General features: G+C 41.6%; 1 protein-coding gene across 2 annotated transcripts in view; it reads right to left on the bottom strand.

The window, feature by feature from the left end:
• ABCC3 (ATP binding cassette subfamily C member 3) overlaps positions 1–22825 on the bottom strand; it is a 48040-nt gene that overhangs the window by 23104 nt on the left and 2111 nt on the right. Inside the window, exons 2-8 of one of the 2 annotated variants that reach the window (XM_017811988.1) lie at positions 11212–11388; positions 10236–10361; positions 9208–9345; positions 7414–7539; positions 6557–6618; positions 5266–5397; positions 1041–1259 (exon numbers count right to left, since the gene is read on the bottom strand). In XM_017811988.1, coding sequence (XP_017667477.1) covers positions 1041–1259; positions 5266–5397; positions 6557–6618; positions 7414–7539; positions 9208–9345; positions 10236–10361; positions 11212–11388 — 980 coding nt within the window. Of the gene's footprint in view, positions 1–1040; positions 1260–1370; positions 1417–5265; positions 5398–6556; positions 6619–7413; positions 7540–9207; positions 9346–10235; positions 10362–11211; positions 11389–22825 lie in introns of those variants that run through there. The other variant, XM_017811989.1, reaches the window with a different exon arrangement.

Raw genomic sequence — 22825 nt, forward strand, 5'->3', positions numbered from 1 at the left:
AGACAAACTGTGAGCTATTAAATGTCACCATACTGGGTCAGACCCTCTTTTTAGCAAATTTCTGGGTATGTCACAAACCACCCACAGAACAACATGATCTCAGAACAGTGATTATTTTAAGAGACACTCAGATAGGAGCTTTCTCTTCTCCCCTTCCCTACATCCACCTGTGGCCTCCATCCAAGCTCCATCCCTCTCTCATGCATTAACAGGACTATGTTCTTTTCCATTAATAATTGCTTGACAGAAACACTGGTATTTCCACTGTTACTTTCTGCTTAGTTAATGATTGTCTGGGGAAATTTTCACTTTAAGAATGATGAGAAAAAAATGTGGGGATCATGCCAACTCCTTTATGGATCAAGCTGGGCAACCAGCTGGAGATGGGAGGTACAGGTGTTCCTTATATTTGGAGAATTTGAGGACATACCACTTCTGTCATGACCTCTCGGTTGTTTTTTTTTTTTAATAGAACCATAATTTTCTTTCACATGGAAATTCACTGCAACTGTGCCTCACACATTCTTACTGCTGTGCACAACCAAGAACTCATCTAAATGGTCCAAAACCTTTCCCAGATGACAGCAGCACAGCCAAAGCACCACATACTTGAGCATCACGCTTCATCTGTACATCAAGTCACGCCACAGCTGCAACCACCATCAGCTCATGTGGGTATCAGATGTACAGAGACCACTGGATCCAGCCAGCAGTTCTTGGCTTTGATTTCACAAATAATCCTTCAGAAATGGGGAGAAATTGCTTTGCTCTGATGCACGGAGCAACAACAGGTAATTTGTAATTCAAAGCTGTCTGTGGGTGAGGGGCAATTTATAAATCTTGCATTTCAGTGAGGCCTGTCCAATTTACAGCTGAGTCCACAGTAAAGAACTCCTGTCTTATGGCATTGGGAAGGTGAGGGAGCACATACTCCAGCACTGTGAGGGAAAGTAGCTGTGCATTTCAAAAACAAATACCCCGTGCCAAAGCCAAGCCTGCACAGGGACTGCACATAGAAACTACTCACAGAGTAAACCAACCTTAGCAGCTGGGGGTTGACGAAAGAGAGTAGGTCTTGTATCAGCTTGAAGAAGGAGCCAATTAAGAAGTATGGCCCAAAGGTCCTCAGCAAAGCTTTGAGAAAGGAAGGTTTCCTATTGTGCTTTTTGTCTCTGATCAGAACTTCTGCTTCCTCTGGACCATCTCCAACATGATTCAGCACATGGTTCGATTTCTTCATATATGTCACATCATCTCTCCTAGGGAAACGAAACAAGCCACTGGAGACATCTGACAATGTCATTGCCCTCTGTGCACAGCTCTGCAGTTAACACCCAAAAGTCTGCTCCCTTCTTTGCTCTGCTACTGACCAACAGCAAGACTTCCCAGAAGATCTCTCATGTCATTGAGTCTTGTTTTCTTTTCTTTTTCTGCAGGACTCATGAGGTGCACTCCCCAGGCCAGAAAATCAATCATCATGGGATGAGAACATGGCCCAAAGGAGGAGATGAAGTCTCAACTTCCTTAGGCAGAGGACAGAACTGACCTTGCATCTCCAGTTCCTTGTACAGGAATCCTCTAANATCACACAAGGCACCCTCCCCTACTCCTCCTGAGCCTGTGTTCGTTACTCAATTAGTGGCTGTATAAACCTGAAGCCTTCTCTGATCACACAGAGAAGAATTCTGAATCCCCCTGAGGAGGTAGGCACTGAACCAGGTATAGCCCTCTCTAAATACAGAGTTTTGCATTCCTGGAAACCTGAAATCAAGTACAACCCTCCAAAGCTGAGACATCTCCAAGATCTGGACCGCAGCTATCTGAGGTTCTTCTAGGAGAGAAACTTTGGGTTTAGGTGCCTAAATTTTACTTGGTTGACAGTTTAAGTGTTTAAACTCTGTTTGGCTGCATCCATTTCATTAACCATTGGACTCAATCATAGAAATTTTTTCCCAATCTTAATGATTCTAGGACTCTATGATTCCTTTCTTACTTTTTGCCTCTCTTTCTCCAGCTGTCAAATAAGCTAACAAAAGTGACTTCTTCTGCATACTCTGACTGACTGATGACAAAAATGGACCCAAGAGGCCCATTCTGCTCTCCAGGGCTCAGGGAGGGTTTTCTAGAAGCACCTCTGGGGTTTAGCTGCCTGACTTCTGTTGCCCATCAATAAAGAAGGGGTGCTCTGGGAAATTATTTCCTCCATGAATTGCTCTCAAAGATCAGCCTGGCAACTTTTCTGCCAGCAAATATCGAATTGCTGTTGTTTCCTGGGGACCAGAGAACAATTTCCTGAATGTCAGACAGGAAAGTTAAGTCCAGGTGGAGCAGGGAGAAGGAAATTAGTCTGGGGCACATAGGCTTTACAAGAAGAAACAGATGGAAGAAAGACCCTAGAAACAGAGAAGACTTACCAGAAGGCATTTGAAAAACAACTTGTAAGTACTACCGAGTGAGGTTGGATTTATGATTTTTCATAAAGACTGCAGATTTTTTGGAGCTGGCTGGCTGCAGAGTCAAATAATTCCAACAGCCTGTGAGCATTCAATATGATCAGTGTGGCTAACAGTCCACAGGTAGAAACTTGTTCACATCCTTTCAGACAAAGGCATTTGCAAATTCCAATTTCTCTGCAATAAAGTTTGAGGGAAGCGGGAGAACCTAAACCAGACAATTTATTTTTTCCCCCCCCAGACAAGAACAAACAGTGTTGTCTTTGTCTTTCCTGATCAAACCTGGAGAGTTTATGAGCAAAGCCTTGTTTTTCTGGCAACCAGCCTATTAAACTCATTGAAGGATTTGAAGAAACAAGACTGCTCGCCCCTGGCTTTGTGCTATTAAAGATGTTTATTACACTGAGCTAACAGCAAAGCAATGGTTCTTTTGCAGCTAAAGGTCCCAAAGGGAGAAAATGCACTTCTAGTGTTTACTACACATAGTTAGGTGAGGTCGGGTTTTCAGCAGTGTGTGGGACTGCTCACGCCCAGCTTTTCATCAAAGCAAAGAGCATGTGCCTGGTTTCCATTATTTATAGCAGGGCAGATAACAGGTACTGATTATCTCATGGGAAAACACGCAGCTTTCTCAGTGGTGCTGACAAGGCCCTGCATCTCCAAAATCTCTTCATAAGGAGAGTCTCTAAAACCAGAAGCTAACTAAAAATGAGGGAAAGCGCATTCCAGCTCTCTCTTCTCCATCCAGCACAGCTCTGACTTTCTCAGAAGAAACTGCACTTACCAGCAAAGTGAGTGAGCAGAGACTTCAGCCATGCAAGCAAAGAGGGTAAAAGCAAAGGAAAAATACTCTTTGTGTGCTTTATTATCTATAATAACAACTTAAATCCATGCTGGGCTCTCTCTGCAACTCATTAGAAGCAAATGAATTTTTAGCAATTATTTAACAGTAATTCACAAGACAGCTGTGAAGCGAAATGTAAAAAGAGGTTACAGAACAACAGAAATGTGATAATCATTAGCATAAAACAAGTTTAAAGCTTTAGCTATGCCAGAGTTGCAACTGATTAAGTTTTAAAAAATAAATTACTATTATGTACACTGCAAATACTTTTCATGACACTTTCAACATGTGTACAACTTGACATGGCATTTTTAAAATGTCATAAAAGTTTGCTCAGTGCAGATTTAATGAGAGTTAAAAGGCTGAAAAAAAGTATTTACAATGGCTCCCAAGCAACTACCACTAATATTATTTGACATGAAGTAATAGAGAATACTTACTTATAACTGAAGAATAAGCAGAGCTTTTAGAGTTCTGTGAAACCCAGCAATCTGGAGTACAGTAATTTGCTTTGGTTTTACTCTTTTCCCCATTTTAGAATCACTAATATAGTTGCCACAAAATTTTACCTGAGCTAAACACAAGCCATAATTTATGCTTAAATTCATTGCCAACTGGCCCCAGTTTGCATGGATAATTTCCAAAATGCAATGAATCCCATGACAAAACTCCAGGCAGGGTTTCTGGTTTCCTAGCAAAAGTTTTCCTGGATCCCAGGCACTTCTGCACAACGGCTGTGCTCTTACTATAAAACAGCCTGGGGGAGTGAGATTTATGTCTGTGCAAAAAAGACCAGAACCCAGACAATGCACATTATTCCACACCATAAAAATAGAGACATTAAGAAAATGAAAAAAAAAAAAAAGAAAAAGAAAGAAAGAAACCTTGAAGTAGAACCACAACACATCCACACAAAGGACTAGTGGACAACTGCTGGTGTTAGTGCTGGAAACCTTTCAAATTTTAGCTGCAAAGTGGAGCTCTCCACATCATATTTAGCCTTGCCAAGAAGCTTACAACTCTCTCCCAATATTATCACATAACAGGGTCTTTCCAATTTGGCAAGGATATGCACAGAAGAGAACAGAGGAAAGCCTCAACATGGAGAAGAAACCTCCACAATGAAAGGAAAGGGAAGTGCAGGCCTCCTCCTTATTGACATTTTTCATTTGAAACACACTATTATCACATCTATTTGTTTGGAAACATTTTGGACACTAACCAGTGGGAGAAGGAAATAGATAATTTCTTAAGATTAGGTTAGGACAGGACATGCAAATAAGAAGGATATCCTCTCCACCAGGGATGTAACTGTAGGCAAGTTCTGACCCTCATCCCATTTCCATCAGAGACTATGACAATTTTTTCTGTTAACTTTCTAGGCAACAGGAGTAGAGTCTCAGCAATAAAATGAGATATCTCTTTCCTCCTGCCTTTTGCATGTTTCAAGTTTCCTATCTTTACTGCTAGGAAGTGAAGAGTTGCTCACTGCTAAGAGCCTTAAGGCTAAAAATATTGTCAGGCCAGAAAACTCATGATGGAGATGATGACGAATTCCTTTTGGTTTCTGGGTATAAAAGTTGTGCTCCAACATGCCTAGGAGGGATGCAACTATGCAGTTTCATATCTACCAGCTCGGTGATGAAAGCTGCTCATTTTCCTACAACCCAACCAACTCAATCCCTTCTCCTCACACAAATGGGGCCCTTCTCCACATGGGAAGTGGCACTACCTGCCCATGGAGATTTTAAGCACCTCGTTAAAAAGTGTGTTGGTGGCACACGGGCCCTCCAGGGCTCCTGTTTGCCTCTGTCTAGACATACTAAAATAAACAAATTTTACTGTTAATGTGAATGAAGGACAGAAAGGTTGAAGAGGTGGGTGCATTTTCACTGGGCTCATTTTCACGGATGAGGATGTTGAAACGACTCAGGTAATCTCTGTTTGCAGACTTGTTCCTGTACTCACTGTTTGCATTCTTCTTTTTCTCTGTCCCACTCTCTACTCAGTTGCTGCACGATATTTTTTGAAGTATCATCTTCATTCAGCGACCACAAATCTTTTTCTTCCAGAGGCCTTTTGTATCCATGAATTGCCATGCTGCACATATGGAGAAAAACAGCCCAATTCAGTTTGGGTAATAGTACTTAAAGCATTGCCAGAACTCTAGGACTATTAAGCCAACAAAAGCAAGAAGATACTCCACAGAATGAGTGATAATTACACCTCCATCTCCCTTTGTTCCTTTTATTGATGTTTGCAATTAAGGAAAGGACATGATCCATTTTTGATTACATGTATTTTATTGAAAACATCACTTCAGAAAAAAAGGGACAATAAAAATCAACTACCAGAAGCATTTGAATGAAACTGGTGTTAACTGAAAACAGTGAAGCTCTAGAAGTGAAAATAATTAAGTCTATCTGTAAAAAGTGTTAGAGGCGAACAAAATGCAAAAGTGGATCTCACTGAAATTAAAGCAAAAATTAGATTTCTCTGAAAACTACAGGTCCTCAACTGTAAGGGGAATTTTGTCAAGGGACACAAATATCTAGTTGCCAAGAATCTCGATAGGGAAGCTGAACATTCAAAACTCTGGAAGTTCAGAAAGATCTCACCCTCTCACTAAAAGAACTTTACAGGGCTGTTACCAGGACAATTAAGTTACATGGATGGAAGAATGAAGATCTCAACACACTCAACCACTGTGGAAAAGTTGGGCCTTAATATGATCTTTGACAACCTTTCCACTTCTTTATCATGCAGTAGTAGGCCCAATCTCAGATCTGCACCTTTCATACACATACATACCTTTTGTCAGCAGTCCCATTTGCATACATAACCCAGTTTACTTTCCCTCTTGCACAGAAAATGTCCTTATAAGAAAGCATTCACCCATGAACCTCAACAGGAAACAAAATGCACCCTCAGACGGGTGAAAGGCTGCCACAATTAATCTTGTGGAACACAGAGCTGCACCTTGGTTTGGGTTATATTCCAGCACGTGGGGAGCACAAGCAGGCTGTGCACCCTTCTGGTCATGCCACAGCTGTTGCCACTCCTCTCCAGAGAAAAAGTTTTGGCTGTGTGTTTCTAAAAAGGCAAATGCCACAAGTGCTGAAACCACTGTGGATGAAAGAGCATCCAACATCAACCACTTACAGAGGGAAAGGCTCTGCGCTGCTAACTCTGTGCAACACAGATCACAAGTAGAGTGTGGGCTTGTCAGCTGTCCAACAGCTTGAAAAGAGAAGCTCACCTTGTAAACCACCAAAACGTCAGTCTTGACAGGAAGCCTGAATTTAACTCTGGACATGGATTCTGTAATGAAGTTATGTGGGGAAAAAAAACAAAATAAAGCAAGACATTCACCATCACTTTAATAAGACAACAGTCTATTTTGATCAGTTTTGGTATATTATATGGTACATTACATGTACATACCTATGTCCTAACTAGACATAAAATTGATTTCTTTCATTTCCCAAGTCAGACAGAACTCCTTTTATCTCTAAAAATTGCTTCATATACTGCCTTTAAATCACACTTATATAAAGTGAAATGTCATTCTACAGTTTCTGAAATGTTCATTTTAAGACATGAACTCAACTTCTCTCTCAGCTTGGTTCAAACATAAATCCAATTAAAGAGACCACTTTATGAACTGGAGAAGAAATTTAACCTGTGACACCACTAATATCTTTTGTTAATAATGCTTTTTCATATCTATTCTCAACACATATAGAACTCCTTTATTAAGACAAACCTCATAAACCTTTGCTAACTCTAGATGAATGTTAAGCAAGTAGACCACCATCTCAATAAAAAACACACTTGAATTAATTAATATTACACTTCAATGTTCATAAGTGTAATTGAAACTGCTGTGAAGCAGCAAGCAGGAGAGCTGCTTTCACTACACAGTCATTTCTGATGGTACATATAATGGAAAAAAGCTTCTAACCCCAATATTACTCTCCATATCCAGTGTTTTGCAAGAGGGTCACTATCTCAGTGACAATCCAAAGCTGTTTCCAATGACAAGTACTCTCAGTGGAACTCTCAAAACACGATATAATCTGTAAAATTCAGATAAAGCAAAGTGAAAATACTTACAGTATCTGTACTGACAGGGGAAAAGAACGGAGGCTTCTCTTTAAAACACGAAAGGATCAACTCCACGATTATCAAAGCAAAGTAGATGTAAAACGTGGTAAACCTGAACCTTTCATTTACATGGCCCTAGAGGGAAAAGAAACACTAAGTGATTGTTTTTATTGTACTTCTCAGCCCACCCAACACACGCAAACAGACTCTCTCTCTTGACTTCTTCACGGCTTCTTTTGGCAATTCCTTTCTTCCTCTAAAGTTGAATACTGCAAAGCAGTTGCTAGCAGGAATTATCTAACAAAAGTATGCACATACTCTGTCAAGTGCCTAAGAACATGCTTATCTCCAAGCTTTTCATTAAATTATGTCAAGTTCAAAGTGCTTATACATCCTCACTGCACGCAGACACCCTCTGGAATCAGGCCTACATAACATCCTTTTAAATTACCTGTGGGGGTTCTTGCAAGATCATGTCTTAAGCATAGGAATTGTCAACCCAGATCAGAGAACATCCTTTTACTTTAATATCTTGTCACTGACAAGCAGTCAGTATTAAATACTTTCAGAAGAAGCTGCAAAAAACCACTGCATTGCATAATAACAGTTCCATCTGCTCCAGAGATATTTTCTTTCCTAATCACGAGTCTGCAGTTTACTTAAAACTTATTGCTGCGAGGGTATGTCCTTTATACAGCTCTTTCATACCCTAATGCCATTATGAACATTCTCATTGTTCACTTAAAATGTTTAAACCTTAGGTGCAAGAGAAAGTATATTCAGTTCTCAGCAGTTGCAAGAGGAGAAACGTTACCCAGACCTGTTGTAAGGCTCTGCGCCCATAAGTTCAAGTTGATTAAGGATTTAAACATTATTAGTCCAATATTTTTACTTATTAGAATTGCCTCTAAGTGGTGTTTGAAATGGTCTCACCAGATTGCAGCTATTATCTGAAGATGTTCTGCCCAGACTGTCATTAAAGGTTTAATTCAATCTCCGCTGGAATATTTACAACAGCCTGGTAAAGGAAAATCCTTGCTAACAGGGTAATGCTGCTAATAGTCACAAAAAAGCAAGTAGAAAATCAAGAAATCACCAAACAGAATCAACACTGATTTCACTGAGGAGAAGCAATCACCTTAATGTTTTCCAAGTACTCTTTTCCTCTCCCAGCCTTTGATGATCTAACCACCGAAGCAATCTGCTTTGCCCTACTTAGTGAAATTTGTTTCTGTGAAAAACTTAACAAGCTCCTTACTGTGGGAGAACCTGCTATATTTTCAAACAGGAGTCATAACAGCCCAGGTTTCTTTCCTCTCCCTCCAACTTTCTGTTCTCTATTTACAGCCACAGTGGAGTCAAAATGCTGTCCTCAGCACATCAGGCACTGACAGAAGAAAGCCCATGGAGCTGTGTAATGTGGCCAAGCTGCCTAAGCAAAAAAAGAACTTTACATATTAAAATGTGTCATCTCCGATTATTACCCATCCCTGTTTAAGCATGGCAGGGGATGGGAAAGAGATAAAAAAAGAGTCTGTTCTGACACATACACAGAGTTGGTACTGCCCTCACATGTCTATCAGGTTTCCAGTACAGCCCTGGGCTAAGCAAAATCTCCTTTTTGACATTGCATGAGAAACCCAGTTCCCTTCTAGTTACACAAGTCTGAGTCAAGGCAACAGAACTAAACTTCTCATTCTCTCCGGCTCAGATCTGACTCCAAACTCTGTGATTCATTCCCTTCACAGAGATGTTAATGCCACATTTCCTGCTCCCCAAGTGCTAACAAGGATGGCGTGTTACCTGTGCTGTTGTAGCCATGATCTTCGACCGGAAAGGCCCCACGGCACAGAGCACAGACAAAAACCAGAAGATAATGAGCACTCCAGAGGACTGAACTCCTCTCAGCCTTTCGTATTGAATAAGCAATGTAGCCAACAGCTGTAAAAGTAAATACAGGAACAAGTGAACACAGTCCTGTCCCACTGCTCCCCCTCTTCACACTCTCAGCTGGCAGATCTTACAACCATCACTGACAGCAGGACCCCTCTGAAATGAGGCCCCATCGTGGCTCCACAGGGGCCAGTGGCAAAACCTCCTTTATCTAAGGAAAGCAGCAAATAACTATGAAATAATTTGTTTTACTGTTTTGAGAGCCTCATCTCCAGAACTCAACTTTTAAACCAGACTTTGCACCTAGGACTAGGAGCAATTAAATATTAAGTACAAACATTTTAAACAAAGGTAAGAGCTGCCCTTTCTCCAGTCCAGATGACCTGTCTAGAAAATAAGATTTTTTAAAAAAAATCTATCCAAGGAAATTAAAAACCCAATAGGCAAATTTTACCGCTTTATTTTTTCATACAACAGCCACAAGCCTGTTTGTCATCCTAGGCAAAGCAAACCTGGTTTGTTTAATGGAGGAACAACCACCTCCAGTGATTACAGTTACCTCCAGTTTTACAAAGTCCAATACAATCCTGAACAATGCACAAGACATGCTCTATTGTATCCCCCCATTTAGGTAAAGTCATATCCAAATTCTCTCCAGACCTGAATCCCAAGCCTGGACAAATAGGTAAAAGCAAGGGGGGAGAGAGAACAATCTCTCCATTATAAATATTTTAATCTACACAGCTGAATCTACTTGAGAGAGATATTTCTGACTGTGGCCTTTTCAGTAGGAAAATTTGCTTCCGTAATACAAGCACTAATAATTCAGCCAAAAAAAGGTCAGGATAAGGCAATGAATGCAAAGGGGCTCCTCATCCTTCATCTGCCTAAGAAAACGTTATTCATATTGGTCACAATAAACAGAAACAGCTACAAACCACAGTGATGCCAACGACCAGTGGGGTCACAAAATAGACTGGTGGAGGGGTTCTGTTCTGCAGGAGCTCGTGGAAGGAGTAGAAGAGGTCAGCCCAGCTCACGGACCACAGCAGGACACCAAACAGCTGAAAGCAGTCAAACAGGAACAGCATTTGGTAAACTCCTCTCCAGGGGCAGTCGGAGAGCTGACAAAACCATCCTGATTCACAGATTCCCAGCAAAACAAAGCCGTGTAAACAGAGCAACAGCGCTAAAGGAACTGTCCCGCTGCACTCAAACCAAGGGTCTCATCCCAACTGCTTTATGAGGGATTTGCAAACACAACCAGTAGAAGGACTAGTGTATTTGCCTGGTTTTTTCCCCCTGCTATTCCGTTTGGATTAGAAACACAGGCAGCATCCAGATTAAAGGCAGACATGCCCTGAAGCAGAAGCCTGGTATTTTTCTCCAGGAGTAAGTCCAGTTTTCTCATGGCCTATGGAAAAATGACTTGTTTGCTTTCCTTAGGCCCAGTCTCTTATAAACCAGGCACCAGGCACCTCTTAAGTACAAGATGGAGATGAAATCACACAGCTATTGGGTGTGGAGAGTGGCTTATAAAAAAACCCTTCTTGTGCTTACTTTCATGATGAGATGAAATTCCCACCAGACCTACCTTAAGGTCTTTGTTCTGCAGCTTTCAGTGGTTTAAACCTTAAGTAACGGTGAAGCAGCATAGCTTTGGCTCACAGAGGGGTGAACTCCCTTTTGCAGAGCAATCAACTCCTCTCTCTACCCGGAAAGCTGGGTTCCCAGGAGGGATTTCCTTCCTCAAAAATCTGTACATACAGGGTTTTTTTTTCTATGAGCACGTTCCTCAGTTCCCCCTTAAATCAGAGGGACTTTTGTTTAAACCCTACTGCAGCACTTCCTTGGATTCTGAACTAATGCTAATGAACCCTACACTGCACCTGGAGCACTGCAAAGGGATCTTACCGTCTTGAACCTGCTCAGCACTGACAGCACGATGTACCCTCTTTTGTTGCGCTTTAGGTAGAGAAGATAAAAGGGTAAAGCACTCCATAGATAAATACTGGGGATCCATGCTAGGATGGTATTCTGGAAACACGGTGTCAGGTCTGGGTTATCAGTGTGTATCGTGAGATTTGAGTCCTGGAAAAGAGATGAGACGCATTTATTAACAGAGGCAGAAGTGCTGCCAACTCTAACATCTGCTTGAATGAAGTTGTATCCAGAATCTGATGGAGTCAGCACATGGCCCGAGCAAGAGCTTTCCCAAAACACCTATCCCAACCACTTGTGGTTAATCTGCTACAGTGAAAGGGCTAAGTACAGCTATAAAAACTGGGCAAAATCCAAAAAAGAAAGATTTCTGCCCTCCTGTATCTCACAGCTGGACATATATTTTGTAGCAGACAAACCCCTTGTGTTTCTGTCTTTGCTGATGCTCATTTACAGATGCTGATACCACGACATTTCTCAGGCATTCCCAGGAGTGCATTGCCTGGAGTGCAACTGCTAAACAAAGCTCTCAAGGCAAAACCCTCCACTTGAGAACTCATCCAGCAAGAATGTCCAGCACTGGAGAAAATGACCAGATTTAGATCAATTGTGTGCTGACCTGGGAAAATCCCCTCTGTTTATGACTAAAACTTTGTCCTTCTTACTCATATGCTTCCAACTATAATTACTTCCCCATTCTAAACAAAGGTAAAAGGAATGTACTCTGCATGCAGGTAGGGATATCAGTTTTCTTGGAAACACTTCAAGCAATGCTTTCCATCTGTGACCTTGAACACCACAATTCACATATGCACTCGTACCTAAGGATTTGAATGCACCACCTGCAAAAACACAGTTACACACATTCACAAACTGAAATAGAACTTTCAGCACGGTGAAGGGGAACTTGGTTTAGATCAAACCTACTGGAAATTCACAGCTTGCATTTCACCACCTGATGTGTCAAATGTGGTAGGTAAATACTTACTTGCAGGAAACGTGAAATTACTTTGTTGTACTATCATTAACAAGCAGATGATAAAAACTAAGATATCTCTGGTTCAAATATGCCTTATCTCTGCACTGGAATAATTTAGTTGTGCTTAATCATTTTTGGGTGTGAGCCCTCAGTAGAAGTATGTTACATTTACGCTGAGCCACTTCTCTTCCCTTAAAACTGACTCACTAGTCTGAATGTGAATTCTTCAAAAGCATGTCCAGTTCTTCTTTTGTTTACCAGCACAATAGGGACCAAATGCTGAAAGCAATGGCTGACTTTAGGAGAACTGAAGAGCCACAATCTGCTGACAAGCTTTCAGTTTTTGTGATGATCCATGAGCAGGGACATCATTGCATCAGTGCACCGGTCCACAAACACACGAACAAGCTCAGAAGTGTAATGAAGCCACAAAGCCTTGGCAGGTTGCAGGATGGTTTGGCTGAACTGTGACAAGTTTGCCACTCACTACTTCAGCATTGGCAGTGGTGAAGGTTGGCACAAATCCATTGGATTCATGTCTGAACTGAGCCCTTTGCCGCAGTTGGTGCCTCTCCAGACGAGAAATGGCTTTTTTTGGAGGCCCACAGGCACCCAGCGTGGGCCAGGGGAATAAAAACAGTCCCAATTACCTAAACAGGTTTATCCAGACCTAGTGGAAACTTCAGCCACAAATCAACAACACAGAGGCAATTACACAGCAATTCAAACACAAGATCAAAACCAAACAAAACTCCAGCCTCACATTCAAACTATTTCAGTGAGCAGGTCTCTGGCACCAGAAAGGATGATAACATTTAAAGAGCACCCATTTCTGGCTCATCATCAAAACATTTCAGCATCTCTAACGTGATAAGCTCCCCTAGTAGCTACTCTGCCTGGGGCAGGAGATGCCCTCTAGAAGTTTGGAGCTCTTTAGTTCCCAAGTAGGAGCTTATCTACTCTCATTTATTCAACAAAATACTGATTTCCTCTTTAAATTACATGTGGTTTAGCAATGTCCTGAGCATGTTTGCAATTGTGCTCCTTTTGCTTGCTGGAAAAAATCCTGGAAAAGGAAAGCAGAGGAAGAATAGCAATAAATGAGCAGAGAATAAAACAAAGACTCGGTTTAAGGGGAAAGTCGTTGAGGGGAGGAAAAAAGCCCCACTTTTAATTTAAACCTTTCCTATAAGACCAAAATGTCCAGAAATGGCTTTTTGTCTGACAGCAACCTAGAAACTGCCCCAGATGTCCATTAACTGACTGAACACAAGCTGCCTATTGTATCCAAGACATAGACTGTATGGCTGCCAAGCCATTTGAAGGTTTTCATTAACTCTTATTTAAACAAGGCAAAGGGCTTGCAGTTCTGAACGTATAAATGCAGCTGGCTAGAAAACAAAAATTCTTTCCTTAAAAAAAAAGTAAGATTTTGAGATTTGGTTGAATTATCCCTGAGAATAAAAGTGGAACCTTCCCAAAATTATACGAAACTACAAAAAGCAGTACCCACCTGATGACCAGCAAGAGCCTACTGCTTCCAAGGCACATGGGAAACAGGGATGGGGGCTGAAGGAGAAACTTATGGCCAAGGTGACAGAACTGACTACTGGCTATTTTGGTGATGTTTTCCCAGGTTCAATTTCATTCTGAACAAGATAAACAAGCTTTCCCAGAACAGATCTGTTTCTGTAAGCATTTGTTTCTGCTCTGAGAGCAGATCTTTGAATACAAGAGGGGTTCCTCTTAGAAGGCACAGTGCCTAAAACATTTAAGTAGTGGAATTCCATGCAAATTACTTGCTCTCCCTGAGACCAGACCACAGTGGACTTATGCTGCTATGTGTCCCAGGATAGAGTTTTTATGTATTTATTTTTTTTTATTTACTTTTATTTATTTCCTCCCTAGTAGCTGATACAGTGCTCGGTTTCTCTCTTCTTTTGTTGTCTCCCTTTGCATTACAATTATATTATTACTATTATTACTATTATAATATTTTATTTCAATTATTAAATTTTTCTTGTCTCAACCCATGGGATTTACCTGTTCTCCAGGTCTCCTCCCATCCCACTGGGGGACTGAGGGCCGTGAGGGTGCAGCTGCTGGCTGGGGTTAAACCAGGCAGGATGCCACGTGCCATGTGGCAGCGACTCTGATGTGAATTATTGGTATTACTTTTAAATCTGGGAATCTGGAAGCTGTGTTTCTTACCACATTTCTTACCAAGCTGGATCTGTTTTCATGGAGCTGGCAGTTCTACTTTATGGCTCTATAAATCACCACATTGACAGCATATATTCCAACATCCACTCCAACCCTAAACATTTTGAGTCAGAATACAACACAAAGGCTCAATACAATCTATCCTGACCAAGCCAACATTGTTAAATATTGCTAAATACCCTTCAATTCAGCAATAAAGTTACAGAACTCCACTCTGGAGAACAAACACAAGAAGCAACAGCTGGAGGGACACATCAGCTCTGACTCCTGTCTTTGTGGCTTCTGCTTTAATCCGGTTTTGCCTTCCCCTATGCTGAACTCCATCCTGGGATGCAGAGCAAGTTGAAATGCTTCTTGTGTCGTGACTGAGGATGTGTCCTGCTTCTGTTCTGATGGAGGATGAAATACCCACCTTGGACTGTCTGGGTTTGAGGGTTTTCTTTGGACTTGCTATTGAAAGAGGTCTAATATGCTGATGTTGGATACACACACATTCCTTGGCTCTGGGATCTCCTGAGAGCCACTCACCTTCCTCTGGGCATCACGGCTCTGCCTCAGGGTGCCCTTCAATGAAAGCCCTCTGAAAACTCTCTGCAGCAGCTTTGTGACCCAGGGCTGGGGTGACACATCAACAGGCACCTCACCAGGGGAAATACTCAGCAGTAGATGTTGAGAAACACAACTTCCTCCAAGAAACTCATCCCAGGGAAACTGTGAGAGCCAGCATGTCCATCTCAGCTAATATCACTGTCATCCCACTTCCCCACAAGCAAGTCTTAAGGGCAGCAACCTGTGACCTTTCACTAATCCAAACTCCCACTGTGCTCTGTGGCTCCTCCTGTCTACCAAGAGCTCTGGGTCAGCTGTCTGTATGGAGCACCATTTCCCTGGATTCAGGATCCTTGGCTGCTGGAGGCTCTGCTGGTGAGATACAGCATTGAAAACTACCAGCCCACCGTACAGAACTCCCTGGGCACACAGTTTACTCAATCCTGTAATACTCAAATACAATGCCAACACCCATGGGAAGAGATTAGAGATGCTTGTTAGAGCTTCACAGCAGAAAAGGAGTCCCTTGGAGTTTAAAACTTACAAATTAGTGGGGCTCTCTGTTGATCAGTTAAGGGTATCACTGACATTGGCCCTTGCAGCAGCTTTCACTCACACCCATCACTCCAGTCAGTCTTTGGATAAACATGGCCCTTGTATTAAGGGCAGCAGGACTTGCAGTTAAATGAGCAGTTTTAAATACATGATCTTCATTTAAGGGAAGGTATTCAACAGGGGGAAGCTCTGAGTAACATCAAATCTGCTCTAATACTTAGTACTTTCTATTACACTTTCCCCTCTGGAAATGAACACTGCTATTGAAATAACCATCCTTGAAACTGATAAAGTTTTCAAAAAAAAAAAAATAGAAGTTCAATGCCACATATCTTGGTCTTCCTGTACATCATCCCCTACAGCTTTCAAAGAAAAAGGAACAAACAGAAAGCCTAAAGCTAGGCTCAAAAACAGCAACATGGAAATTCCTGTGTGTCCCTTTCCCCAAACTCTCAGATGATGTTAATGGAGCCTGCTGAAAAAGACCATCTGGTGTTCTGATCTTGAGTTTAAGTCTAAATCAACTCCTACTCCACTACAGAAGCTTAAAATAAAACTGTCTCACCCTGGCTTTACCCAGCATACAGCTGATGCTGCAGCAACGCTCCTCAAAGAGCCAGTGATGGAGAGCTTCCAAGCCCTAGAGAAGACCAACAGTATCTCCACAGCCTCAAGCAGTTACCTCCCCTAAATGGATAAATTAATACATGTTTCTCTCTAAATTTTTACAGCTCAAAGAGACTCACGAAAAGCACGGGAAACACAAATCCAATCTTTATCTGCTGGCAGGTGAAGGCCATTGCGCTGACGTCATTCACACTCTACCCAAGGCTAATACAAACCCTGCTGGTGTCAGTTATCACTAGTTTGCATGTTATGTAACACTAAAAATCAAATTAGAAAGCTGACCAGGAAGGTACACATGAGGTAGAAAAGATAGGGAAGTGAATCTCGTGTGGAACAAATTGCTAGTGAGAATTAAATGCAGAGTAGAATCTTCCTGCCCTTCTTTTGCCCCTAGATCCGGTAAATACTCTGCCAGGGAGTTTCATTTGCACAGCCTGTCAAAAAAAAGAAAAAAAAGGATGTTTTTCTCTTGGCTCTACCACACTGCCTCCTCCCAAGAGCAAGGGGTGGCTGTGCAGTGGCTCTGAACTGCAACACTAAAAACTATCAGGGTCCAATCTTAGCTACAGCACAGGCTTCACCTCAGCCTCTCCATATCTCACCTCCCACTTCTGCCTGTTGTTCATGTCCTCTGCCTGGTCTCTGTTGATAAACTCTTCGGGGCCAACCCTAATAATCATTTCGGTGCACAGATACAAACAAGCACTACCCCAGGCCTCCAGAAGGCTGCCAGTTTCAAATGGCCTTTTCAGAGCAAGATCACTCATTTACATCTCGGAAGGAAGAATGTCACCTTACACACAGGAGGAGTTAAGATACTTCATTAATCCCCAGTGGCTGCTGCACAACTCAATTCTTTCTCATGATTACATGAACATTTCTCCCCACCTCCTAAGGGCAAGAGGGAACAACATTCTCCACTTCAACACCACAGCAACACTGCTCAGAAAAAAAGGTGGGGTTGGAGGACATAAGCATTTATAGTTCTGCATGAACCACACAGCCCATAAACAGAAACAGCATTTTTCTGTTTACCAAGCACACTGCACCGGTTCTCTACACAAGTGAAGGACACCGTGCAGGGCACTGAACTTTCTTTTCCTGCAGCTGGAGGATCTTTAATGGCTTGTTTTAATGGATCAAATAGGTCTGGCACAAGCCTAGAGCCTATATGAGCCAGCTGGTGGCCGTGGAGTAACTAGTCACAGGTTTTTGCTCTGGCTGAAATTTCATTACACAAATGGTACCAACCACGCCCAGCACTTGAGAACTGCAGACTAGACAAAAATCAAGGTATGGGCTTAGTGGTAGGTGTTATACAAAACAGCAATTTCCCTTCTTATTCTCCTTTGAGCTTTAAGATTAGAAGTTAAGAGCTTCTCTGCTGTCATGAACAAAGACAAGACAGGGTGAAAAAAGGCAGGTTCATGTTCTTGAGAGTCATGTGACCCCAGGTAACGGGGCTTTCAGAAAAATTCCTGTAGCTTCAGAGAGGGAGTGAAGTAGAAGTGAACCACACTAAATATATGGACTGAAGACAACATATACCCAAAGTGAAATCCATTTACTCCAACTGTTTTAGTAGAATCAATCCTCTTGCTTGAACAGAGGGACATTCACGTACTTGGAGAGGGGAAGGCATAGTGCAACCAGAGAGGTACAAGAATCAAAAGCAGGACTGGGAGGAAAATGGAACAGGATCATTCCTTCAGAAGAAAGTTCTCAGCTTCTTTCAAAATTGACCAAATCTGTATACTGTTGTAGAGAAAACTTGCTGTTAATGGCATCATCAAAGGCCATTTCCTACAGCCTTGTGCAAGTACAAATAAAGGAGTGGAGTGCCCTGTTTCAGACCATTGATAATGGGTGTGGGGGGAATGTCCTTAATTTGAGCCATCCCATCTCCTTTCAATTAAAGGAATTGGGTTAAATCAAGGTTCAGCATGAATGTAGCTCAATTAAGAAGGGATAGGGACAGCTAAAACAGCTGCAAATGAGACAGTTCCACTGTGACTCCAGTTTAAGCTGGCCCATCCAGTTGGGCTGCTGTGCAGTAACAATAAAAGGGATTGTCACAAAAACTCCTGCCATCAGTGCTGCTCTGAGAGCAGGTGGGGAAGAATCTAGAATAAAATTCATTCAACTGGGGGGAAGAGGAGAGATTTTTCTTTTAATTGCACAGATGTCAAATGCATTCTCAGAAACTTTCAGAAAGAAAAAAAGAAGTTATTACTTCTGAAACTAAATGATTTTGACTTTTGAAAAAACTCCCATGAAACAGTTTTTCTTCTCCATCTCCTTCATTTCTCATTCTGTTCTAATTCAAGGCTTTATGACACCTGCACGTGACATTACTGTAAATGACCTAAATTTTATTACACTGACTTCACCTTTCACGCTGCCACAAGATTAGCACAGGGACAACGTGCCAGCTCACACAGGCCCAGCACGGAATCAAGGCTGTTGGTTGCACAAAAGCCTGGACACATTCCTGGGAAGATCTCTGGCTGCTTGCTGCTGTGCTCTCCTCCAGCTCAGCCAAATAATGTGTGACTGGATAATGGCCCATCACAGTCACGGCGGGACCAGGAGACAAATCGAGCATTAGCTTACTGGAAAAATCAAAGATCTCATTTAATAGGTTTTTCAAAAGAATTTTTTTTAAATTAAATTTTAAACACTAATGGTCTCCTCATTTTAATACATTACAAATTTGCACATGTTGAAAGGAAAGGATTATCTCTCCCATAGCACAGCAATTTGCCTACCAGGTAGGTGAGGCCCCATCTCAAAACACTTTATATTCTTAACTATAGTGATTAAATTTTAGCTCCATCTGAAGGAGCTCCTCATGCAACTCAGATTTAGTTTCAGTATTATTTCTTTTCAGGAGGCAAACTTTATAGAATGCCTAAGCCCCAGTCACTCCCTCTACCAGCTGTGCCACATAAGCTAAAGTGGTCCAGGGAGGAACAGTTGTGTTGAAAGATGAAGAACTTTATTAATTGACATCATCATGGAAGGACTCCCCAGAAACTGGCAGTTCTCACTGGTATGAATTTTTGCTCACAACTCTCAAATCCAGACTTTGTCTTCCCAAAGAGAGTCAAATACAGGCTATTTGACTGTACAGTCTATGCCTTTTACACACAAATGAACGATAACAGGTCCTGGCTAATACTCCAGATCCAATGCTAAATATTTATACTGCTCTTGACATTGAGAATCTGTGGCCCAAATCCATTAGCAACAGCTTTCATTCAACTCATTTCAAGAATGTGAAAATCTTGAAGGATTTGAGCTTAAGTACTTAATTGTTTTTAAGTTCAGGACGTTGCCAACACAGCTACCCTTTGAGAGAGCATAGCTTCACAGATGTGATGTCTGAAGGGATCATTAAAGTCACTTATTTTGATCTCCTACCTTACATGAGAAAGAACACTGATACCTGATACAACTACTTGCGAAGAGATTTATAGGAGTGGGACTCAGCTGAAGTTGGATGCAGTTAACAAAGATTATGTGGAGGTCTGTATCATGTTTAAATATCTATAAACACTGAACGTTCTGTGTTTATCACGAGGTGGCAGAAGGGGAAGTTAATATATAAACAAGAGCCAGTCTGGACCATACCACCCTACTGCAGGATCCTTCCTTTGCAATGATCTCCTACCACCTTTTGCTTCACTCATCCTCTGGAACTGATTTAGTTGAAAATACAATGGAATAATTAAAATTCAATGTTTCCTTACTACTTTAGGGTCAAATCATGTAAGTTGTGGGTTTTTTTTAAATGAACTTGTACACATGTTTCAAGTAGTATATTATTTGTCATTTCGCTTGAAAGAAACATTTCTTCTTACTACAGCTATCCTGAGTCATCTTGAACCACAGAAAATTTAAGCATGATTCAGCAAAAGGGGAAATTATGCAGAGGGGAGACTGGTGGTATTTTGAACCAGCAGAGCAGGAAGATGCATTTCCAGAGAGCAGCGTGACTTTTAGCCTAAATCTACCGGAATGTGACAGAATGACTCAAGGTGAAGAAATACCCACAGACCTAAAGGTGAAAAGGGTGCTTGTACGGGACTTTCTCAAAGCCAAGACTGAGATATTGTTTACTCTTGAGAGTTGCAGCAACTTCCTGCTGGATTACTCAAGAGCCTCTGGATGAAGAAGGAGCCAGCACTCCACGTGGGACAGGAAAAAAAAGACATCTGTCAGGAGACCAAGACAGAGGGTAGGCAAGGAAACCGAGCTCTGTGAGCCAGGCAGAATCAAAAGGAACTGAGAAGTTGTGGTGTCCCCTTTGAAGTGTTATATCACTTGTTCTCCCATTTCCTATTTATGCTGTTAAAAAAAAACAAGGCACACCACCCGAAACACAAGCTGCTGCTTAAGCCCAGGCACTTTGCCTGTCTGTAGACTAAGGTGTTTATATGACCCCTCATCCCAACATTACCCAACAGCACTGCTGAGCACTTGAGGTTTCATCCTCACAGCACCCACTGGGCCATTTCTTACCCAGAGAGGCTGAGCTGCAGTTAAGACAAGGTGTTTTTCCACTGGAACAGAATTTGGTTTTCTAAGCCTGTGCTGTTTAGCCACGAGGCCAAAACACTTCTGCAGCAAACACTCCCCAGGAGATCACTTTGCTCTCCTCGCAGAGCAGCTGCTCACGTTTTACTACAGTGAAGGACAAAAGCAACAAATAAGTGATAATTCAAATAAGAGAACTGGTATCTGCTTCTCAAAACAGAGACTGTGGGCCACGTTAATTGGCACACCTATCTAGCACTCTTACTATCACACTGAAAATATGTGACACAATAAATAGGAGGTAATTGTGGGCAATGGTAAAGAACACACCTTAGGACTGCCTTGTGTGAGTATGTGCTATTGCACTCATCTCCTCCCAAAAGGCATTTAGCATGGGAACACAGCGAGGAGATATTAACAACTGAAGTAGACAGCATGATTCTAAGTGTTCAGATGAAGAGATTGTTCATACTGCATTTTCAAATCATAATATTCCAGTTGTTCCTCTTTTATATATAAATAACCTACATTTGTATTAGCAATTTGCTGGTTTCATGTTCAACAGGTAAAGCAGTAGCTGGAAGCTAAAAGCCTTTATAGATTTCTAATGTGATCTACAGTGTTTCCTTTCATTTCTTATTTCTAAAATGGCTTGAACAGGAAATTATTTTGCCTCTGCACAAACACAAAAACCCCCATCAGTTGACGTTTCCAGCAAAATTCCCCACCCTGCATCAGGGTGAAGAGTTGAAATCTTAACACTTCCAATGAGCCAAAAAAAATCCAAGATAAATCAATCAGCTGTTAAAGCTGATATATTCCAATGTAAACATTTTAATTAGCTAATTCTGAACTGTTTTGTTTTGATTCTGATCCTCTTTTAGCAGAAAAGTATTGTAGTTGGTTTAAACTCCAAAACAAAGAACTGATTAAATTGAAACAGCATGTTTCGTTTTGCTCTAAACAACTTTAAAACTGACATCAATATGACATTCAGCTTCCAAAAATATCTGGATTTTCTTTGACAAAAAATGGGGAGTCTAAGTACATCAGCTACAAAAAAGTGAATGCTGATGCTGGTTCACATTTTATCAAGTTCTAGTTTTAAACTGCAAAGCTGAGCACCACTGATTAGTTTGGTGCACAGGCTGGGAACTGCCCTTCACCTTGTTCTCCCTTCTTCAAGTGTAGAGCAGCAGGAGAAACCCCAGCTTTTGTGGGCACAGTTCAAAACATGTGAAAAGCATATTTGCACAGCAAGTCATTTCATGGTGACTGTCATCTACTTGGTCATCACTTAAAATATCTCATAAAATCAGCGCACTGCACACACTCCCGCTTCAGAGAAAATAACCACCAGCTGCTGAAAATAGGATGGTCACAGAGTTCAATCTGTTGGTCATTGGGTCAGTGCTCCATTTCACATAGTTATTGAGTACCACTTTTTAAATCAACTAGACAGATGGGAAGTTGTTCTGACTCCAAACAACTCTGAAAGAAGAAACAGAACAGGGCTACAGAGAGCGCAGATGCTGCAGGCAGCAGTGCACAGGGCACTGTGATGGAGTGTAACAGTACGGCATAAAGCACAGAATGATGCACTAGATTCAAAAAATTAGCAAAACTTCCTAGACATTTTACATTAGTGTATCAATAAGCTGTTACAAAAAGCTTTGGGCACAAAGAGTTGTTGCACTACAACCCTTCCTTGAGAAACTAAGACACGCTTCTGGAGGCAGTCTGCTAGTGAGCAGTTTCGATCTGTTGGTGCTTGTTCCTACTCTAAAAGTGTTTATAGTAGAAATAATATGAAAATACTTGTTTGAGCAAGCTTATCTGCCAACTGTTGTGGTAGAGAGAGTGCAGCACACTTGGAAATGAAATGTGAACAAGGAAATGTAACCAAGAGGCTTAGGAGCCAAAGTCCTCTTTTAAAGAGTAGTGCTGGGAAAGTTATTGAAAGATAATTAGTTATCTGAGGATGGAGCTCAGCATAAAGTGCTCGGAGCCAATTGCTTGTGCTGTCCTGTAAAAGCTTTCCAGCAGTGATGCAACTGCAGACATTCCTTTTCATTCCTGCTCCTCATTTGAAAAAAAACAAACAAACAAACAAAC

This window comes from Lepidothrix coronata, unplaced genomic scaffold (genome assembly GCF_001604755.1).
Source record: "Lepidothrix coronata isolate B3197 unplaced genomic scaffold, Lepidothrix_coronata-1.0 Scaffold34, whole genome shotgun sequence".
In the NCBI taxonomy this organism is placed as follows: Eukaryota; Metazoa; Chordata; class Aves; order Passeriformes; family Pipridae; genus Lepidothrix; species Lepidothrix coronata.